The 21,662-nt window shown below is 48.5% G+C and overlaps 7 protein-coding genes across 7 annotated transcripts; 3 read left to right on the top strand and 4 right to left on the bottom strand.

Annotated features, from left to right (window-relative positions):
- The first annotated feature begins 389 nt into the window (after positions 1-389).
- N7446_004302 (pantothenate kinase) lies at positions 390-2,113 on the top strand. The gene is made up of 4 exons (XM_058513051.1): positions 390-653; positions 741-1,023; positions 1,076-1,592; positions 1,641-2,113. Exons 1-4 carry the CDS (start codon positions 423-425, stop codon positions 1,969-1,971), a joined length of 1,362 nt encoding a protein of 453 aa, XP_058374380.1. The 5' UTR covers positions 390-422; the 3' UTR covers positions 1,972-2,113.
- Positions 2,114-3,316: 1,203 nt separating this feature from the next.
- Positions 3,317-4,888, top strand: pigc (phosphatidylinositol N-acetylglucosaminyltransferase; the record flags this gene model as incomplete). The annotated part of the gene is made up of 2 exons (XM_058513050.1): positions 3,317-3,644; positions 3,711-4,888. 2 exons carry the CDS (start codon positions 3,317-3,319, stop codon positions 4,886-4,888), a joined length of 1,506 nt encoding a protein of 501 aa, XP_058374379.1.
- An 899-nt stretch (positions 4,889-5,787) lies between these two features.
- On the top strand, positions 5,788-7,290 carry N7446_004300 (uncharacterized protein; the record flags this gene model as incomplete). Its single annotated transcript, XM_058513049.1, has 4 exons — positions 5,788-5,864; positions 5,921-6,213; positions 6,273-6,879; positions 6,942-7,290. The coding sequence occupies 4 exons, from the start codon at positions 5,788-5,790 to the stop codon at positions 7,288-7,290; spliced, it is 1,326 nt and encodes a 441-aa protein (XP_058374378.1).
- Positions 7,291-7,765: 475 nt separating this feature from the next.
- On the bottom strand, positions 7,766-11,043 carry N7446_004299 (uncharacterized protein; the record flags this gene model as incomplete). The annotated part of the gene is made up of 2 exons (XM_058513048.1): positions 7,766-10,711; positions 10,759-11,043. 2 exons carry the CDS (start codon positions 11,041-11,043, stop codon positions 7,766-7,768), a joined length of 3,231 nt encoding a protein of 1,076 aa, XP_058374377.1.
- Positions 11,044-13,496: 2,453 nt separating this feature from the next.
- N7446_004298 (nucleic acid/nucleotide deaminase domain-containing protein) lies at positions 13,497-14,998 on the bottom strand (the record flags this gene model as incomplete). Its single annotated transcript, XM_058513047.1, has 2 exons — positions 13,497-14,530; positions 14,593-14,998. The coding sequence occupies 2 exons, from the start codon at positions 14,996-14,998 to the stop codon at positions 13,497-13,499; spliced, it is 1,440 nt and encodes a 479-aa protein (XP_058374376.1).
- A 2,675-nt stretch (positions 14,999-17,673) lies between these two features.
- On the bottom strand, positions 17,674-19,921 carry N7446_004297 (beta-N-acetylhexosaminidase; the record flags this gene model as incomplete). Its single annotated transcript, XM_058513046.1, has 3 exons — positions 17,674-19,284; positions 19,342-19,793; positions 19,867-19,921. The coding sequence occupies 3 exons, from the start codon at positions 19,919-19,921 to the stop codon at positions 17,674-17,676; spliced, it is 2,118 nt and encodes a 705-aa protein (XP_058374375.1).
- A 518-nt stretch (positions 19,922-20,439) lies between these two features.
- On the bottom strand, positions 20,440-20,826 carry N7446_004296 (FAD linked oxidase N-terminal; the record flags this gene model as incomplete). Its single annotated transcript, XM_058513045.1, has 1 exon — positions 20,440-20,826. The coding sequence occupies one exon, from the start codon at positions 20,824-20,826 to the stop codon at positions 20,440-20,442; it is 387 nt and encodes a 128-aa protein (XP_058374374.1).
- Positions 20,827-21,662: the final 836 nt, after the last annotated feature.

The raw sequence follows: 21,662 nt of genomic DNA, 5'->3' as shown, positions 1-21,662 counted from the left end.
CTGGATACACACTTATGAACCCTTTTGTACCAATTGGTTGCGCCATGGTAAATATTATAGGATAGTGCGACCTGCGCCGATATCTGCTGTATAGCTAGAGAATGAGCCATGAGTAAGGCGAATGTAGAATGTAGAATGCAGGATACTAGGGAGTTGAAAGGGAGAGATCAGGCAACGTTTGTGCAATAATGGACCAGAAGTTATCATACTATTCAATGCAGTGCCCAAAAAACTCAACTAATATCCAAAAAGAGGCCAATTAAGAAAAAATACCGCAAAGTAGAAGCAGAAGTAGAAGTAGAAGTAGAAGGGAAGTGAACCTCGGAAGCGGAGCCCCCGGGTAGAAGGAGAAATACGCCGTAACTGTGGGCACGGCTACCTCACCATCTCGAACATCCCCGACTTCAACATCCTCAAACATCATGGCTCCCTCCGATATCCCGGAGGTAGACCCCAGTTTGCGTCGCAAGCGCCCAGCCCGCTTGGAGGAGGCCATCATCAACCCGGGCGCCGTCAAGATCAACGTCACGGGCGCCTTCATCATCGACGACGAGCCCCGTTCCAAGAGCCCCGAGGCCGAGGGCATACATTATGAAAACAAGGATATTCGACTTCCTCACCACACTGGCGTCGTGAGCCATGTCGCCGTCGATGTGAGTCGAGAACTGTGCCCCGCATTGCGACCGGTTCCCCCGCAATTTCAGGGAATATTCCCACGCGACCTCACTGACAATGGGTAGATTGGCGGATCACTGGCCAAGCTGGTCTATTTCACTCGCGAGTTAGACACGGCCGATAATGGTGGACGGCTTAACTTCATCAATTTCGAGACTCACCGCATAGACATCTGCATCAACTTCATTCGGCAGCTGAAAGAGGAACACGAGAAGCGCAATGGGTCCACGCGGGACGGACTGTGTGTGGTAGCCACCGGTGGGGGAGCTTTCAAATTTTACGACAAGCTGAAGGAGGCGCTGGACGTGAACATTCTCCGCGAAGAGGAGATGGAATGCTTGATCATTGGTGCGTTCCTGTCATGTCCGTCTGATTCCGCGCAATGCTCACAATCACACAGGTCTCGATTTTTTCATCACCGAAATTCCGAACGAGGTCTTTACTTACAGTGATGCCGACACCGAACCGATGCAATATGCCGAGGCCCGACCCGATGTATACCCCTACCTCCTGGTCAACATAGGGTCTGGAGTGTCAATGATCAAGGTGTCCGGCCCGAAACAACATGAACGTGTGGGAGGAACTCACTTGGGTGGTGGAACTTTCTGGGGTCTCATGTCTTTGTTGACCGGCTCGCGGACCTTTGATGACATGTTGGCAATGGCCGACAGAGGGGATAACAGTGGGGTGGATATGCTCGTAGGAGATATCTATGGCATGGACTACAGCAAGATTGGTCTCAAGAGCACAGCCATTGCCAGCACGTTCGGTAAGGTGTTCCGGTTGAAGAATGCCGCCGAGCGAGGTGCGGAAGACGGTGAGGGATTGATCCACGGAGGTCCCGACGGGGACCAGAGCAACGGTGGAGTGAAATTCAACCCAGAAGACATGAGCCGGAGCCTACTCTATGCCATTAGGTATGTCACTATTCTCACTTTCCCCTAGCTCAAGCTAACCTCGATTAGTAATAATATTGGCCAAATTGCCTATCTGCAGTCGGAGAAGCACCAAGTCAAACACATCTACTTCGGTGGTTCCTTCATCCGCGGCCACCGTCAAACTATGAACACCCTCTCATACGCCATCCGTTTCTGGTCCAAGGGCGAAAAGCAAGCATACTTCCTGCGCCACGAAGGCTACCTCGGAGCTGTTGGAGCTTTCATCCGCCGGCAACCTCAGAATTGGGGCCGCAGAAACAGTGTCGACGACGTGGTTGCACCGCAGGCGGTCCGAAACCTCGTTACAAACAATAATGTCCTCAATCAGCAACATACCAGGTCTTCGAGTGAATCATAACACTCGACCCTGCTGTAACTACCCTTTCTCCTCCGCATCGAAACTCGATACCCTTTGGGGCAGTTGAAAACTCTCCTGTCATTTTTGTTAAAATGGCCCGCTCGCAGTAGCTGTCTCAATTGAGCTGAAACTGCGACTATGGGTTCTCTCATTGGTTTTATCTCCACCTCCTTGTGCATCCTTTCCACTGCATTTCGGGATCCTAACCCTGTCAGAGTCATATGTCTCCATTGTTTAAAAAGAAAATGTTGATATACCCCATTTTCCAACCTATGTGTATAGAGTTGGTTACATCTAGAGTGTTGAATTTCATCCTTTTGTTGCTCGAACATGCATCCCTTTGGTTCCGTCGTGATATTAACAGTCTCACAGAGGCTAGGCATGATCAGAACACAGATGCTTATATTCATATTCCATTATGTACCATCACTTCAGCATCCCGACAAGCCCACCGCTCCCAAGCCTAAGGACACAATACCCTATACTACATCAAACCCTCCCGGAGAGACAAAGCGCAAGCTCCACAACAGCATTACTAGTCTTGGCCATATACCCCTTAGCAACCATCTCTCCACAACAAAGCAAATCATCAATACAAAGCTTCATAGAAATCCCAGAAAAATCCCCAGAAACAACATCCGTGTCGAATCCAGCATAGTGGGCTGATGTGGGTGAGGATTGGGGCTTACGTCTATCGGGTGCCCACGGTGGACACGAGTGAACATTTCAATCCAATTCTCGGCGCCACCGAACTACTGTGAGTATAAGTTGGGACTCACTTCGCGTTGAAGGAGCCACTTTGTTTCAGGGATTGACCCAGTGCAGCTGAAAATGATCTTCGTGATGCCACTATTGGGTGATTTGGCAGGATGCGGTGAAGTGTTCAGTTTGGCTCCATGACCCCACCTAGAGTGAGATGATCGAGTTTGTGGTGACGAGGGATTATTCTATGATTGTTTCTCTTTTTGGGACTGTGCTACTCTAGGTGAATAAGGACTCTGTGGGGAATATTACTGGGACTCGGAGTGGATGTATATATACTTGGTTCACCTGGATTTGACAAACTGAGGTACATATATGTTAAGCTCCATGGATGCTGATGTAGCATAGTATCGGATCTTTGGATTTCTCTACCATTCCTGTGTCTTTGATGATCTACAAACATACATGTATGCAGTGTTGATCTTGTAACATCGAAGTATAGAGGGTTGATAGCATCACGTGAAATCATAGATAACCGCTGAATCAGCCTCCACGTGGGGACTGCGCGTTCCAGCTGTTACCTTCTCAAGATCAAAGCTTTTATCCTCACGCCATGCTTCGATGCTAGTTCTGCTTGTGCTCGATGACGTCTCCTCCCTCGCTTGATCCTTTCCCTCCCCCAATTCCCGTTGAAACCCACCCCAACCGCGCACCGGGATCCAAGTCTCCTGAACCCGAACGGTCCCTCCCCGACCCCAATCGATTGGCACCGGAGGATGCTTACTTTGCTCCGTCCCTCTCGCGCGTCCGGTCAGCGCCTGCAAATTATGACGATAATCTGCGCTCCTTGAATGGCGATAATGCGGCCCATCTCAGTTCTGCTGCGGCATTGCGCAAGAAGTTGGGTGGTTCTGGGAGGCGCCGCAAGCGAAAGGGTGCTTGGAAGAAGTTGCTCTGGGTTAAACAATCATGTATGTCTACGTGGGATTGATGGGTGTCTATTTATATGGGGATATCATGCTGACTGTTCACTATAGATCCGGATAACTATACCGATACCGAAACATTTCTCGACCATCTGCAGCGCAACCCCAGAGTACGGCCGTACGATTTCTGGCCTCTGGTGGCAGATTCAACCGTGATCGTGCAGCATGTATGCTCAGTGGCCATATTCGTTTGTTGCTTCGTTGGTATCGTCCAAGACAGAGTGAGCCCTGTCTCGATTGTCTGCTGGGGAAGCGTGGGCACGGCCGTGGGTTGGATTCTATGGGACAATTGGATCTGGAACGAACATGCGCAATCTGTACAAAGTGCAGATCGTACCGCTGAAGGCGATGACGACTCCAGTTCAAGTTCAATGGCTAGCGCCGCCAACCCACCTGCGAATGACACGCAACCCGACGAAACGAAAACAAACGCCATTCATGGACTTGGGCTGACGATGTCTGGAAATCAATCCAAGGAGCAATTGACTAACTCCAGTGCAGATACAAATGAAAGCATTGATGGGGTGGCATATACGACAGCTCAAAACGCCATACCATGTGTTCCTCCCAGTGCTATCATTAATAGCACAGATGGATCTTTATCCCAGGATATCCCCCGAGCGTCAATGTTGTCTCCGCGCAATCGACAGCGAATGACCACAGTCAAATCGGCGTTTCTCATTTACTTCGCCCTTCTGGGATTAAGTCCCATCTTGAAATCCCTTACCAAATCCACCGCCAGTGACTCCATCTGGGCCATGAGCTGTTGGCTTATAATCATGAATATATTTTCTTTCGACTATGGAAGTGGGGAAGGCGCAGGCGCCACCACCAAGTTCCCTGCTTCATTGTCTACAAATGCGGCCGTGATGGCATCTACCGTACTTGCCTCTCGGTTGCCTTCCACAACGCACGTGTTCAGTCTCATGCTTTTCTCAATGGAGGTATTTGGGCTGTTCCCCATCTTCCGGCGCCAGTTGCGACAAAAATCATGGACTGGTCATGTTGTCCTGACACTAACACTCGTGATTGTCGCTGGTGGCGCTGTTGGTATTACACTGAGCGGTGGATGGGCAGCTGCCATTATTGGGTCCGTCCTGGGAAGTATCCTGACGGCACTTGTGATGGGCGGGTGCAGCTGGTGGCTTATCAGCTTGCAGAAGTACAAGAACGTTGTGATCGGTCCCTGGGACCCTGCGCGTCCTATCATTCGGCGGCATTGGAACTGATCCCCACGTTTGATCATTGAAAATTTAGCGCAATTGTAACATACACCTGGAGATTGTCATGCGGTCCTTGTTGCCTATACCCCTAGATCGATCTATCTTAATCTCGAAGCTTCCTGCTGTTCCGAATAGCCTTCATTGGTCTTTAATCTTTATATACCTATGCTATGTTCGTGTCCCATGCCATTGTCCCAGATATTCGGGATTTAAACGTGACCAAGTACCCCAGAAAGCCTTCCGAGCCTTGCCCTGGTGATTGGGTCTATACAATGACGCAAAAAGGAATGTGACCCGGTATGAATGCGCGGATCTGGCATGTCGGCGCCTCTGGAGTCTCAACGATTGCCGCACCCGCTAACCTACACGGTCCAGATCTCTTACTTGGCGAAGTTAGCCGACCTATTGAAATACACAATGTTTGGGGACGCCTTCGTCTTTCCCTCTTCATAGTAATGAGGCTTTATTCGCGTCACATTCCACAGCCCCTCTCTTAGCGCCTGATCACCTCCCTTCACCTCAACGCTTTCTTAAGCAGAATAGCCCTGCGGCATTCTCCGGCCAAAGGGATGTGGTGGAAGTCATGCAGAAACAGGAAATCTGGACCGATGGGCAACCCGAAACACCTTCTATGGGGATCGTCAAACCCCGTAGCCGCCGATCATTCGCGAGAGCATGTTTTGATGCGCATGCATTCTGGAGTGACTATATACTCGACCATTTTTCCTGCGTTTCTTTTTTTCTACTTTTTCTTTCTCTTTCTTGTGATCCTCGGTGCTTTGTTCGCGGCTTGTAGCTGACTTCTGACCCTCGACATATTGGGTGTTTCTTCTTTTGTTTATTATTTTTCATAATTCCCTAATCTAACTTTCGACGAGTCATCCATCGCGTGTCTTGCTCTCATCATGTTGAAGCACCTGGCACTCGGCCTATTGGCCACTCAATCTGTGACTGCCACACGCTTTGCCATGTACATTGACCAGTGAGTACAAGAATCTCTGAAACTGCACAAGGATGTATACCTAACGCCTATGCAAGATACCATGTGACCGATCTGCCAGGCTCGGATCAGACTAAGGGCATTGACTATGCTATTATGGCATTCGCTCCCTCGAAGATTTTCAACTCTGACTCGCCGCCATCTTTCGAGCCATTCGAGTCTCCTGAAAGCTTCCGCAAGCGCTTCAGCCCAGACACCAAGCTCGGTATTGCCATTGGAGGATGGGGTGATACCGCTGGTTTCTCGGAAAGTGTCAAGGATGACGCCTCAATCCAACGATATGCGAAGAATGTCGCTGCAATGCTCGACTCCAATGGATTCGACGGTGTTGGTGAGCTACATCACAAATATTATTCATCACGCAAGCAGAAGTCTAACACATTAATCCAGACATCGACTGGGAATATCCCGGTGGCAACGGCCAGGACTACAAAGACGTCCCCAACTCCAAGAAGGTCGGCGAGATCGAAGCCTACCCCAAGTTCCTCGCTGCTATCCGCAAGGCCATTGGCGACGACAAGATCCTCTCCATCGCCACCCCGGGCCGTAAGCAGGATTTCATTGCCTTCACCAAGGAGCAGGGACCTAAGATCTTCGAGCCGGTTGACTATATCAATGTCATGAGCTACGACCTCATTAACCGTCGTGACAACGTCACTGGCCATCACAGCTCGGTCCAAGGATCTCTGGATACCATTAACAACTACCTTGAGATCGGTGCTCCTCCCGAGAAGATGAACCTTGGGTTTGCGTACTACGCCAAGTGGTTCACCACCGACCCCGAGTCCGACTGTGAAGAGAACCCCCTCGGCTGCAAGATGGTCAAGCTCGAGAACAATGACGGAACCGACAACGGTAAGTCTGGTGCTTTTACCTTCGAGGCTACCAATGTTGCCGATCCCCCCAAGGATCTCAAGACTTCCAGCAACGGCAAGTGTGGATTCGGAGAGAAGGCCAAGTGCCCTGAAGGATCGTGCTGCAGCGCCTACGGTAACTGGTATGTATTTAGCGTCACACTTTTATCCATTGTTGCCGATTAGAGACTAACATTTTACTTAGCGGTACCGGCGATGACTTCTGCCAGACCGGCTGTCTCTCCGATTACGGTACCTGCAAGGGCATCTCGATCACCGACTCATGGCGCCAGGCCGAGAAGAACGGTCAGACCGATGAGGAGGCCGGTGGTCAGTACTACTTTGACAAGGAGAACCACCTCTTCTGGACCTGGGATACCCCGGACCTCATTGCCCGCAAGTTCAAGGACATCGTCGCTGAGAAGAAGCTTGGTGGTGTTATGGCCTGGAGCTTGGGTGAGGATACCTATGGGTTCAAGCACCTTAAGGCCATGCAGGACGGTGTTAAGTCTCAGTCTCAGTCTATAAAAGTTGACGCAACTAAGCACTCGTAATGGGCTTAATCGAGCTTGACTTGTTTGATTTGGATGACGATGTCCATGTTGAGTGTGAGAGCGATGAAATGACGAAGCACAGGTTGCTCTTGGCATATAGTAATAATTGCACGATTCTATTACTATCCTACGATTGTTCTTGAACTCCCTACCAGCTCTAGTTTTCTCCTCTGATGTTGTAGCTGTATACATATTCTGCCTATAAAGTACTTAGCCGGGCACCATTTCCTAATCTGTACAGCTGTTCGTGTATCAATGTCTTGCACATGGACACAATACCTGCCTCCACGCAAAATTTCCACAGCAAACTCATCATTTATGAAACACTGGACAGTACAAAAAAAGTCACTGGGACGATCCGGGCCACAAAGGCCCTGTCGTCGAGATGGTCTCAGTGGGGCTGCAATGGGAGTCGGGAACCATATAACGATTCAAATGATGACTTATTTACATGCAACCTACTAGATACATGACCCTATTGACCAGTCCACCGCTTCATCCAAGCCTCAACATATCTCTGTACCAATCCCGCAGTAACTGAATCCTTAACCAGCGCGAGAGAAGGACAATCCTGGATCGTGCGCCCAGACTCAAAAGTCAACCCAGCACCTCTCTTCCCGTCCGCCTGATTCTGGCTCTGGCTAGAAGCCGCATACTTGGATTGCCAGAAATCAATGAGCTTGATACTCGGGTTCTTCTCCGGATCCTGCTCGCTACTTGCCAATCTTTGAAGCCATTCCTGCGGTGGCACAATTTCAAAGTCCGGCAAGGCGCAGCCCTTCTTCAACGCAGGTAGCAAATCATCCGTCCAGCTGAATGTTTGTGGATTGACCAGATGATACACCAGGTCAACATCCGTTGATGCAGAATCAACATTCATCGCAATGTCGGTAATTGCCTGCCCGCATTGGTCAACGGGCAGCCAGCTCGGCCGCTCATCCAGTTTGGGCAACGTGCCTGTTGTCAATGCACTACGAAACACGAGTGCTATAGCCTCCGTCTCGTTCCATTGTGCGCTGGCAGTATCACCGCCAAGCTGGCCGATTCTCAGTACCCGGGACTGCATACCAGTGTGGCGCATGGCATTGCGGGTGATATGTTCCGTGACCAGCTTCGATCTCCCGTAACCGATACGCTGCGCATGCTCCAGGTTCTCAATCATGGCCTCCGGGATAGATGCCGGCTTGGGGGTGTTGCTTCCGGCACTGACACTCGAGCAGAAGAAGAACCGTGCTGGCGTGGGCAGGTGAGAGCGTAAACAGAGATTGATCAGATTCCATGTTCCGCGAATATGCTGCTGCTCGAAGGAGCGCACGCCGAGGTTGAAATTCACTGCCCAGGCACTGTGGATTACGCATGTCAAGGATGACAGTAGGTGTTGAAGAACGTGGTCGTCTAGACCGATGTTAGGCTGGGATAAGTCACTGGGCACTGCGTGGAGCTTGGCTGCCTCGGCATCTGTGAGCATGATATTGCGATCCGCAAGGGACTTGTACAGACGGGCTCCTGCTGCTGCTTGACCTGGCGCGCGCACAATTGCCCATACTTCGGAGACAGTTGATCTTTTCAGTAATTCTGCGACAATGAAGGCTCCCAGGTTGCCTGTTGCGCCGGTGACCATCACCACCTCTGTCTCCGGCTGTCGAGTAGTAGTCGGGAAATGTTGAGTGAAGTGGGAGTATTTCTCGATCAGCTCGCGCATAACATGCAGCTCGTCTTCTTTCTCAAATTCTTGCCCAGTACGCATCTGATAAAGATGTTTTGCAAGGGTGCTGACAGTTCCTTTCTCAAAAACAATGTTTTGGGACAGCTCTCCAACCTCGCCAATATCGAGGTCGCGCATGATATACCGCCAGATCTGTGTTGTCTGCAAGCTATCAACGCCAGCCGAGAAAATGTCAGCCTCGGAGCTAGACAGCGGGACACCCAAGTCTTCACGGAATTTTGACAGCAGCCAGTTCTCCAAGTCTGGTATGTCGAGGGCAAGTGTGCCTCTCTTTTGGCCACTCCCTTCAAATTTGGCATACACCTGCTTGATATCCTCCTCAAACTGCTGATAGACTTGAGCCCGGATGCAAGTTCCTTTGTCGGTCTTGGCGTACGGCACATCAGCGCCCTTGATCAGAATCAAGTCTTTGGGAATCCGAGAGAATGTCTCGGCACGAGCGTTTGCCGCCTCGACAGCAGGCCAGATGGCCTCCAAGAATTCGTTATCGCTCAAGTGTGTTGCTTTGCCAGCGGCGCGGAAGATCAGAGCACCAGGTACAGTTCGCTGGAAGCCAAACACAACACATTCACTCACGATCGGTTCTTCTCTAACGCGGCCTTCGATGGGAATAGGGAGAACCTTCTCACCATTGACTAATGTGATTCGATCGTCCAGTCGACTGAGGTATTTGTAACGGTTGCTTTTCTCTGGGTCCGGGTGCCTTGTGAATAAGTCGGCTGTTCTAAAGCTGTTCTCGGGGTTCTTTGCATTATAAGGGGGCTTCGAGTTCGAAGGTCCCTTGCTCGGCAGCCCATCCAACGCAACACACTCAAAAACCCCAGGCGAAATCTCGTCCATTAAAGTGTAATCAGCAACCGGACGGTGCAGCCGCATATACTGCCATTCAGTGTCTCCCGGAGGGCGGAAAGAAGTCATGATCTGTCCGGTTTCTGTCGCTCCATAGTTGGCAACCAAGTTCACACCCTGAGCAACGAGTCGGTCGCCGAGGTCGTCTGGACAGCTAGATCCGCCATACAACACTAGCTGTGGGCGAGCCAGTGCTTGGATACCTTCTTGCTTCTCTGCTAGCAGCTTGATGACATATGGCACAGCACTGATCTGCTGTGGCTTGGCTACCTGTAATGCATCGAACAGGTTTTGATATGTAACTGGAAGAGAGTGATTGCCAAGGTATGCCGTTGCGCGAGTGTAGAATGCCCGTCCAAACTCCATCAGGGCATGCGAGTGGAACAGCGGGCTGATAGTGAAAAGACGGAGCCCGAAGCTCTTGCGGAAATTGGCCAGGTTTTGAAGGTTGGTCAGGAAGATGGGCTTGGGGAAGCCTGTGCTTCCAGATGAATGTAAGATCCAGGCAATCTTCTTGCCTTCTCGTGACAGATCCACGCCCGCTCGCTTGAAGCGAGGTGAACTGGCAGGACGATTGAACCAGTCCTCACGCTGTAGCAAAGAGAAGCTGCTGCAAGCGGGACGATCCACGCAAATTTCATTAGTGACCTGCTGGTACTGCTTTTTGATGATTATTTGGCTGCAGTCTGCCATATCCAGTAGCCGCGCATAAGCTGGGGCTGTGAGTCTTGTGGATAAGAATAGCACAGCGTAGCCAAGGCGGTTAAGTGCGAATTGTGTCACTATTACCTCGAAACTGGATCCAGCTAGCATGGCCACGACTGGTGCCTTTTCGAGATTCGGGTCCTGGAAGTCATTAGCTCAAATTGTCAAAAGGCTGGCGAATTTCTTACCGCAGGTGGAAGCCCCTGCTCCATGTAATAGCGAACAGCGACATCAGTATAGCGATCAATGTCCCCGGCTGTGTGTTCTTCAAAGTCGGCAGCCCCCCGGATTGGATAGCATATCAGCGGTCGCTTCGCATCATCCGGTTGAGCTGCATGGGATTTCAATAGGCCGTCGATGGTGTGGAATTCCTCGATGTCGGGCCACTGAGCGTGAAGTGTACCATTCAACAGGCGAGATGCAATGTCTTTGGCTTCGGGCTGAGCGCCCTCTGTTACAGTAACTGTCGACATAGTTGTGTGGTTGCGTTCATCATTCCCCGCGTCTTTATATGCGGTCAATAGCCGCTGGCTGGGGTCATCCCACGTACCGGCGCTTTTCCGGTTTTCCGACTTGCACTCGGAAAAGCATTTCTTCGGGGGCTGGATTCTCCAGTCCATTTCCTGTTGAAATCCAGGTGTACGAATAACTTTTTAAGCTATATTATCACATTTCCAGAAGTATGCGCGGTATGTTTTGTTCATTACCCCGGAATATAGGAGGTAGACTAGTATACGCCACTCTGCGGTTCGGATATTGAAAATGAACGGATAAGCGAAACTGAATCAACGAGCATATTTTATGCAAGTGGAGCTCAGAGTTGATAAATAATGCCGTAGCACTCCCATTTTTTGAAAGCAGTGGAGTTAGTTCATGTCCAATATCAGTATCGCGACAAGCCCTGTCTCATATTTAGGTGACTCTCAGGTCTATACCAAAACCAGCAATGTTCTATTACTGCAATGCCTATGCTCAGGCCATTAAGTTAGAAGGCAGTACACCACCTCTGAAAAGATTTTTATTAGAAGCCAAGCTACTCAAATATTGCAAAGCAGCACCACTGCTCTACTACATTTTCGTGACTCCGCCTTTCAAAATTATATTCTAGGATAACTTAAGGATTGTTCTCGAAATATCCCTTGTCTCACGCTCCAAATTCCTTTGAGAAACACTCCCCATGTGTAGATATGGTGATCACCTATAGCCAACTCTTATTTTACACAAGCACTCAAACAAAGCGTGGGGGACTGCAGCAGCCTAGGCCTATCAATGTAACTCTGTCGAGTCATGACCAGACTTGGCTCCTGAAATAGCCTGGGATTACCAACTGATCTTCAGTTTCGCACGAATAGGCTCATTCAACATTGCGTTGCTTTCGATTTCTCCGCGTTTCCCCCACGCCTGTGATTTTCTGGAGAAGCGCGATAGCTAGCCCTTTGTGTGCGCGAGCAGTTACCGTTACCCACGCTAGTGCCCCCATTGGATGGTCGATAGATTACCATTGTTTAACGGTATTTAATCCCTGAAGCAAACTACATTTCATGTGATATTTCAACTAGCATTTGGTCTATCATTGATCTTGAATAATAATCTTGCAATAACGTCCAACCTTGGTCTGCGAGCCAAATTCCTAATGCCCACAAGTCTCCTCCCAATGAGTAATCATATTATCCCGAGTAATGAAATCTAATACCCTCTGCCTACTCACTAAGCTCGAATCCGATTCCATCAAATCTTCAAACATACACTGTAATTTGCGCCTCGCGAAATGGCACATCATTGCGACATCTTTCACAGCCAGATCCCGCCCGTCTTCACAAACAGCCCAGACATTCCCTATGTTGCTATTCCAGTACATAGGCACCCAGCCCCACTCGTCTTTGGAAGGATCAGTTACCATCATCATAAACGCAACATTAGGATTACTGTCTGCCGTCGTGTCCCCCTCCCGTCCTGGCGGGTTATGGCGAAACTCGGTATCTGTATCCTTCCAGAATCGTATAGGCATACCAAGGCAGACAGATATCGGTGAGATCGATCCACTGCCCAGGGAAATCCGGTTTGCTCGGGTGACGTCGACAGAAACGAAGGGCTCTGACCCATGAAACTTTACTTCGCCGTGACAGCAAATCTTCACGCCGCGGAAGGTTGTTGGGGTGCGGTGTAGTAGATCCGGAACACTTTCCCTGACATGCGTGTTTCGGTAACTTATTAAGTAATCCATTAGGTGTCGGAAGTCAGCTAGTGTTATATCGGCATAGGCTTCGTGGCGAATTTCTCGCAGGGCAACCATGGGGCCGCGATATTCATGTGGGATAATGGAGGTGCAAGATGCCCTCACAGAAGCTAGTATACTTCGATTTATGGCTGACCCGTCCTTCAAATAGGCGTCGCGATGTATCAAAGAGACACAAAATCCTTCCTGATACGGAGCAAAGCCTGCAAACCCAGAGCCCAGGTTTCGACCCCGTACTGGGTTATGTTCAATGCGCATTGACCCTTTGAACGGATCGTCGGTTCCAAGGTAGGGATAAGAATCAATTTGTGTCCATCCGATTCCGTCCGCCTCATCGTATTGGCGTCTACATGGGATCCATATCAAACATGGCTTGTCTCCCTCAACTGGGAAGAATATGGCCCGCTTGTGTTCCGGAGAGGGTCTATCGGGCTGAATAGCGAACTGTTCGCAGAGAAGGTTATGTGAAGGGAAATCACTTTTCTCGCAGCCTCTGGAACAATAGTATGTGCTTCGACATTGTGCACATTGAATCCCCGGGCTTGTGTTACACATCACGCAACAATCTTTAGGTTCGAAACTGTCAAGCGGGCAATGTTTCAGTTTTGTAGTTGGGATAATTCCTTCGCTTTTTTGGGGTGTCATCGTCAGTTATTTATTCGGTATTCGCCAACGAAGCAAAATATCACCTCACATAATCATCAAATCATTATGCTGGATTGTCTGTTCATTCTTGAACAGCTGCACATCCTGTTCTCTCTGCTGCCATTCTTCGAGCGTAAGGTGCGAAAAATCCGACACCATGCCGGATTGCATGACATTCGCAGCGAGGCTTTTCTGGCAAGGGTGCATCAAATCGTTGAGAATCCCTCGAATGCGAGATAAAAGGCTCTTCTCCAACAGTTTGACGGCGACCTTTACGGCACCTGAATTCGAGTCTGGTACGGCCCAGGCAGGATAACAAACACCATGCCTTCCACGTGTGGCAATTGAACTCGGCAACGCGCGAAGAAAGGTTTCACAGAGCAAGCAAGTCTTTTTACTGCATCCAAAGTAGTCAAGGGTATGCCGAGGTGCGCATCTCTCCTCGTAGTGCATCACTAGCTGCATCTCCGCATGCAGAGAAAATGTCTCTGCACAGGCCATTTCAAACCTTTGGCTAAATCGATGAAGTATTCGGATCACAGGTTCAGGAGTGGAGCCCAACCCTAGTCGTTCCCATGCCTCAAATATTCCAACCACGTCTTTGGCTTCCGGTGTCGTCTTCGATTTAAACAAAACTAATGAAATCTTGCAATTTTGCAACTGTGGCTCCCGCGCAACTATTGATCTCAATAATCGGCAGTCGACCAACGGCCTGGCGATAAAGTTCAACTTGCTCCAGAGCTTCGAGCCAGCCTGGGTCCCAAATCTATTCGAAAAGAACTGTCGAATCTGTGTTAGGCCGAGACATCTATAAGCTTGTTGAACTATTAGGGACCTAGATTTGACAGTTTCGTTATCGGCATCAAATCGTAAGATGAGATTCGTCATAGTTGTCCAAATTTCTAATGCATCCTTTTGCCCAAGCCATTGTTGGGAGTTGAAGTCTGGACAACTTTGGACATTTTCTAGGGATTTCTGGAGAGTTTCAATCCAATGATCGATCCGACGGGACGTATAGTCTATCGCCTTGAGCTCAAATTCCGTTAACGAAGTTGCAGTTGTGTTTATTCCTGTCTCAGCTGTCACGTTCAGTCATCAAATATTCAAAACTCCGCAACGGGAATTCAGAGTTGTTACATACTGTCAGCACTACCAGCCAGATATACCTCCAACATCTTGCAGTAGCCCATAGTTTCATCGCCAAAGCTATCTTCATCAGAAGGAAAGCTATCGTTTCTTGCAATATCCACCTCGACTCCGTGTTCTCCTTCGCGTATTGCCGTTGCGGTGACCCCATTCCATCCCTTACACGGTGACAGCAGCTGCGCAATGCAGTCCAGGAATTTCTGGCGAACAGAATTTCGAGGACCTGACATAATTACGTTCTTATCTGTCTCATAGTCTGTCTCATAATCACTCGACTCATCTATATTGCTGCCGCATTCCAAGTTGTTTTCGGCCTCGTGAAGCTCCTCGTGGTTTTGGTTGTCTTTGAGATAAGATAGAATATGAGCTGCCCAGACGACCGCGGACAGTGCATTCTCCATGCGGGCAGTTGAGCGCTCTATGCGGCGTTACCATCGTGCGAGAAAAGAGATTGTTTCTAGGAAAGAAGTCGGGTTCCGCGCTCAAAGTCGATAATATGCATTAACGTCCGGCTCAGTGCGGGGTAGTATTAATGAGACAGCGGTTATTCATTAGTTCTGATTGGCAGTAGAGGGACATAGAGATGCAGGTATAATGGGTTCCTTAGAGATATCAATACTATTACTTAGGTAGTACCTGGCGTAACTTTTCTAGAAATGAAACGAATGTATTGAGGAATATGAGTAAACAAATATTTACGTATCAGCAACGTTGGATTACAGTAGCGTGGTTTTGGGTACGGGCTGAGGGAAAACGTGTGACGAGCCAATTCATCAAAGGGAGAGTGCATTCAATTCAGAATTCCAAAGATGAAGAATGAAAGAGAAGAAGAAGAAAGGATACTGTAAGATATTGCTAAGTTCCACTTATCGTGTGTAGATGCCTCAGGCATCCAGTCTCCCAGTTTTCAGTTTATGAAGGCCCTACTCAGCCCTGAGTAGGGTGCTCAAGTCACGTGTAAGGCATAATAGGATCTTATTGAGTCTATTTTCGTTTGGTATTTACCATTCCGCCTTGTGACGGATCTTTGGATACGAGGTCAACTATATACGGCTTAGCACTGCATGGGATTAGGGTTGGAAAAAGCTCCTCTGTGTTGTCCGACATGGAAGGCGAAAGCGGTCGCTACTGTATCTTGGTCTATCTCATGTATTACGTTGACCGGTTAGTGGCTATTTCATGGCTTTCATCTGATACTCATTTATGGTATTGCTGTGCTCAGAAACAATTATGCCGCAGCGAAGCTCCAAGGACTTATGGAAGATCTCCAAGTTACCGACCAGCAATATCAAACCGGTCTTTCCATTTTATTCGTCGTCTATATCCTGATGCAAGTGCCCTACAACCTCCTCCTCAATTACATAGGCACCCCTCGCTTTATATCGGATTCTTTGTCTGTACTTAGGGTCTTGTCCCCGCGCAGGTATGTCTTCCCATGCGAGTCTGTGTGGTCATCATTACTCTCATATTGGCGAACTATAGTATGTCCCTTCTTCGGAAGTGTCTTGTTCTATCTTCCAAAGTGGTACATTCAAAAAGAACTCGCCTTTCGAATGAGTGTGTTCTATTCCGGCTCACTACGTAGCGGTGCTTTCGGTTGCTAGTATCACCTTGTATTTCACCCTGCGCATGCTTAACAAGCGCCAGGAGCGGGTCAAGGATGAGGATGTGCCGGTGGGTGAGAAATAATTGCGGCGGCTGCAGGTTTCTGCTGACAATGAATGGGTTGATATCGCGGCTGCTCGTCGGTTGCACAAGGGATTCCGATATAACGTATTCTGTAAGCGAGTGGTGCATGTAAGCGAGTGGTGCACCCAAAAACACCATACTAAATCCGATATATTCTACACTGATATCTCAACATCGACGTTTTTATTTTATTTGATTATTTGCCGATAGCTGTTGATAGAGCTTTTCAACACTTTATATCAATTTTGACGAAATCTAAAACCTACATTGTTACGGTATCGAAAATTACGTTATTATAAGCCAGAATTATATATATCTTATTCACTATGCTACACAAAATCTCTAAATTCCTTAAAGAGCCTAGATATCACCTAAAAAGTATTATGCTAGAAGGCAACGTCGCTATAGACCACCGTTGTTGAGATACTAGGTTGTAATTTATCCCATTTAGTATAGTGTTTTGGGGTGCACCACTCGCTTACAGAATACGTTATGCTGTAGCTTGCAATATGACTTGAATGGCGTTGTTGAAGACTCAATTTGAAGCGAAACATTTTTTTTCGGCGAAATGGATCAATCGTGAGATTCCTGTTACAACTACTAAGTAGTAATTTAGGTATCTAGCATCCATGGATGTTCAAGATTAACAACACTATAGGTGTAGGTGAATACATGAGGATGGGGTGCAAGCAACTTCTGCTAAAAAGAAACTAGTAAGGAAGAAAATAACGAATGGCTAATTTTGCCCCTATAAATTAAGAAAAATGTTCTTTGTGAGGGGGAAAAAAAAATATAGAAACAAAAAGAAACGAGGTGCGAGGGAGACTCGAACTCCCGACCTTCCGATTTGCAATCGGACGTTCTAAACCACTGAACTACCGCGCCTGGTTGATGTATGTGGGCCGCTTTTTGGAAATTATGTACTAGCTTTGACATTGTGAGCTCAGTAGCTCAGCCGGAAACTGTGCATCGTTCACACTCCTGAGCTTAAACCACCTAATGTCCCTGATCTAGATTTCGAATATTGTCGTAATTCAAGCCAATGTAATTATATCATTTGTGGTATCGTTCTGGTTAATTGATTCTGTCTTATAAACGTTTTATCTTACTTGCGTTTGGTCACTAATGAAATATATATATGCATCAACAAGGCGGTTTCAGGGAAGAAATCAACAAAGAGGATTCTTAAATCTTAACAGAAATACAGCGAAGCAAAGAAAGGGAAGAAATACAATTAGTCCTGAGAAATATTGATTAAATGCAAGTTATTCATAGTGATATAGGGTACAGGAGCAACTAGGCGTGGAGGCTGTCCGACCACTTGACAGGTAGCACCAATTCTATTGGAAGAAATGTCGTGTACACTACAAATCTACATACAGTATACCTAATAAATATCCCTATGCACCCCCTTCAGCACAATTTCCTTCATAGACCCTGTGAATCCCTCTCCAATCCGAGCCAAGGGCGCTTCGATAGCAATAGGAGCCCACACGAAGTATTCACCATTAACCCCAATCTTTGTCAGGAATTCCATAGTCCGAGATCCACTCCCAGATTCAGAGACTGTCAACAAGGTGGTATTTCCTCGTCCAATCAAACTGACGTCCGTCCAAGCGTTTAAAGGGAGGGTATAGTTGAGCGAATATGGATTCCCGCCACTGATCAGAGTCGCATTGGAGATGGTACCATTGCCATTAACAAAGCTTGAGTCTGGTCCATAGAATAATGTTCCTGATGTGTGGGAGGTGGGTTTGACCTTGAACGAGAGTGTATAGTCACGCCCCTTGCTTCCCAGTGGTGTCTCAAGATAGCATCCGCTTGCGAGATGGAGGGTCGAGTCGGAGACCTTACAGCCGTGCAACTTTCCATCGTACCCGTTGCCCGAATGGTCGGTCACGGTGTTCGAGTTTCCGTCAAAAGTATAGTGCAGCATCGTATCGGACTTGCTAGGGATTCGCCGGTCCAAGTTCTGGGCTGGTACTGCGGCCTGGAGCTGATCGAAGACAGATGCATAATCTGCCTCAGTGATATTGCCTCCCCACTGCTTATCAGCAAGTGCAGGGAGGGCGTTACGCCAGGAATAATAGGTTTGCAGGACAGTTGTGGAGTTTGGACCGTAGTCGTTCCACAGAGCAGCAGCGTGACCCAGCACCCGCGGGCTATTTCTGGGAGGGTTATCATCCTTTTTGGAGCTGTCGAATATGCTTGGCGAGAACGGTGCACCGTATGGACCTTGGAAGATTTTGCTCAGCTCCAGCTTTTGGGCGAACGAGCCGGACCACCCGCCAACGAGATACATGTAGTCGTCAGAGTTGAGGACGTTATATCCATTCTGAATATAGTCATAGTATGGCTCGTCGGCACTCACATCCCAGTGTTGATAAGTCACCGATTTGGATATATTGGCACCCTCTTTTGGTGTGAAAGTACCCCAGATGCGCATCTGCTGACGGCCCGATGACTGCTCTTGGATAAAGGTGTTCATTTCATTTACAAAGTGCGTATAGTCCGTGACAAGACTACTATCGTATTCATCGGCACCGATGTGTACAGTCTTGCTGTGAAACCAAGGCAAGAAAGTGCGCCAAATAGTCTTCATAGTCGGAATAGTATCCGGGTGGCTAATGTTGAGCATACTCAAGTCATCGAGTCCCAGCTCTGGCTTCCATTGAACAATGACGAGCGCATGGCCAGGTGCTTCAATCTCGGGAATAATGGTAACACCCCGCTTCGCGCACTGTGTCTGAACGTGGTCGAATTGTTCGCGGGTGTAGGATTCATTGGCGCGGCGATTCAGACCTGCTACAGCCTCGTCGTCCGACCAAAGCCGGAATGCTGCATACAGTTCCATTGACCGTTCTGCGGAATAGCGGTCGACATTGTTGTAGAGGTTATCACTGACATGAACGTGGAATGTGTTCTGCTTGAAGAATGAGAGATACGAGCACATCTCAATTAGGAACTCTGGTGGATGGTACTTTCGCCCCGCATCGAGCTAGATGGAAGCATCAGCGGTGGAATTTGAAAAAAAGCCTTGAGTTATATAGCTCACCATTGCGCCACGAGTACCCCATCCAGGAGCATCCACACCAGATCCTTTTGCCAGACTCAAATCTCCAATGACAGCAGCTTGAATCACCGATCGTGTCCCCCACCATGCACCGAGAGGACTGGATCCGGTGATGACCACGCCTCGATCATCGACCGTTAAGGCATAAGCCTCAGAGGTAAATCGGCCTGCAACATCCTGGAATCCAGTTTGATTTGCCAAGGTCATAAATATGGTATTCACCTCGCGCTTCGTCCCTTGCGAAACCTTTATATCCAATCCCAAGACCGACTTGAGGTCTCCCTGAAAAGTCTCCGCAAATTGCAGAAGGGTCGGTGGGATCAAAGTCTGCCCATCATTGTCCACTGCGTCCGAATATTGCGAATCTACTACAATACCAGAGAGCTTGGAGAGCTCATAATTCCCCCCTGTTTCGGTGAAGGGTGTAGTGGGAACTGTTAGGAGGTGGGCATAGCCTAGATTGGAAAGGTCAACCAAGAGAAAATTGAAGAGGGTATTATCACATACCTCCCAGCCAGCAGAGTGCACTAGCTGTATAGAAAATTAGACAACTGAGCTTCATTGTTCTTCGCAATTCTCTAAGGAAAAGCGGTCAATTTCTCCGCATCAGGCCATAAACACTTCAGGATATTTATGTTGGGAGCAATTGAAGTGCGGAGAATCGCCATGTAACCTGATAATCTTCCAGAGTCGCATCACTGCGAGGAGACGTTGCGTTACAACCTGCGGAGAGGGGGAGTTGCGTAGTTAGTCGATAGCAGTGACGATCGCAGGGGTCGTCCAACCAGCGGCCGGTTAAGTATCCGGAGAAGTTACAAGCGAACATTTAGCGTGGAAGACTGAGAGCTGGGAAATGAAACATCTGATGTCATAGGCATACATGTCTACTAGGAATTCTAACAATATGATAGAAAAGTAAATAAAAGCGCATATAGTATGTCGGGTTAGAGCCTACGGTGGTGTTATGCCAAAGCTTCACCTGTTGGATAACCTCAACAGATTAATGGTAGTTTAGTCTATAGATGATGGCTGTACATGTCTATATGTAGAAAAGAATACCTAAAAGAATTAAACACGGCACTACCGACCATTCTGATCCGGAAGGCCATCACTGGTCTCCACGACCCAGTTCTCGCTCCCAACACCAGTCGGCATGTAGAACAAGAATGTAGGATCGTACCGCTGCTTAAGCTCATACAAGCGATTGTAGCTGTCGTTTGTGCCACAGAATGCCTGCTGGAAGTTAGGCTCCTGGATATCCGTCTCGAACATGTATGCATCTGCGTCTGGACCAGTAGAGCGCCACTTGCCCAGAATGCCATTGGTGAAATGACCCATCTTGGATTCAATGGCGGCATTTGAAGTAGTGTTTCTCCAGCTGGTAGACGTGATGGCATGCATCAAGGTCTCGCGGAAAGCGGGGTTGGCTGAGTATGGGAGATTGCCGTCCTGCAGCTCGGCCTTCATGTTGAATGCAAGCAAGGGGAAGCCTGCCCTAACGGTGGCACGCAAGGCATCAAAGTCGAGTTCAGTGCCGCGGAAATTCCCCAGTCTGCACGGGGGAAGAGACGAGAACCGGTCCTCATTTCTGAGGAGGCGACGGTCTCGAGGAATCCCGCCATCCAGCCATCGTGGAAGTTGTCGTAGTAGGTTGAATTGGGTTGGAATGAGATGCCCAGTTCTTGTAGCTCATCGTGCCATGGCTTGATAAGAGCGTTGAATTGATCCAGGGTATGGTTGACGGCGAAGAAGGGGTTCTTCAGGAATAACAGGAGGTCGGTCCAGTTGCCATCGCCAAGAGGTAAGTGTAGGTGCCTGTGTCGGCATGAGCAGGAAACCGGTCAAGGTATGATCGGACACCAGCCCAGAATGTGTCTATGGAAGTGTCCTTCCCAGTGGAGAAACTGAATGTCAACACGGTCACGCCGATCTTTGGGTAAATACGAGAGATGAGCGAGGCAGCGACACCAAAGGTTCATGAAAGAAACGATTATCGGATTGGTGTATCCAGAAAAACAGTGAGTGAACTTATCACCGCCACCACCACTGACTCGAAGTCTTTTGAGATGCGCAAGTAGAACCGTGGTGCCGACAGTCCTAGCTTATCAGTATCGATGACGATGGCGTGTCTGGGGTTGTGAAGACCACTGATATTTCGGTCGGATATATGTCATGGAGCCTGGGCAGGCAGGAGGCCGGTCCCGTGAATCGAGGCCTGCTAGTGTTGATAGTTGGGTTTGAAGAGTTTCTTTGTATATGATATATGATATAAACTTTTTAGATTTGGGGTTATCTAATATGGT

This window comes from Penicillium canescens (assembly GCF_028828765.1).
Source record: "Penicillium canescens strain IBT 15451 chromosome Unknown utg000003l_segment0_segment0, whole genome shotgun sequence".
In the NCBI taxonomy this organism is placed as follows: Eukaryota; Fungi; Ascomycota; class Eurotiomycetes; order Eurotiales; family Aspergillaceae; genus Penicillium; species Penicillium canescens.
Note: the sequence above shows the minus strand (reverse complement) of the source record. Positions and strands in the feature narration are given on the sequence as shown.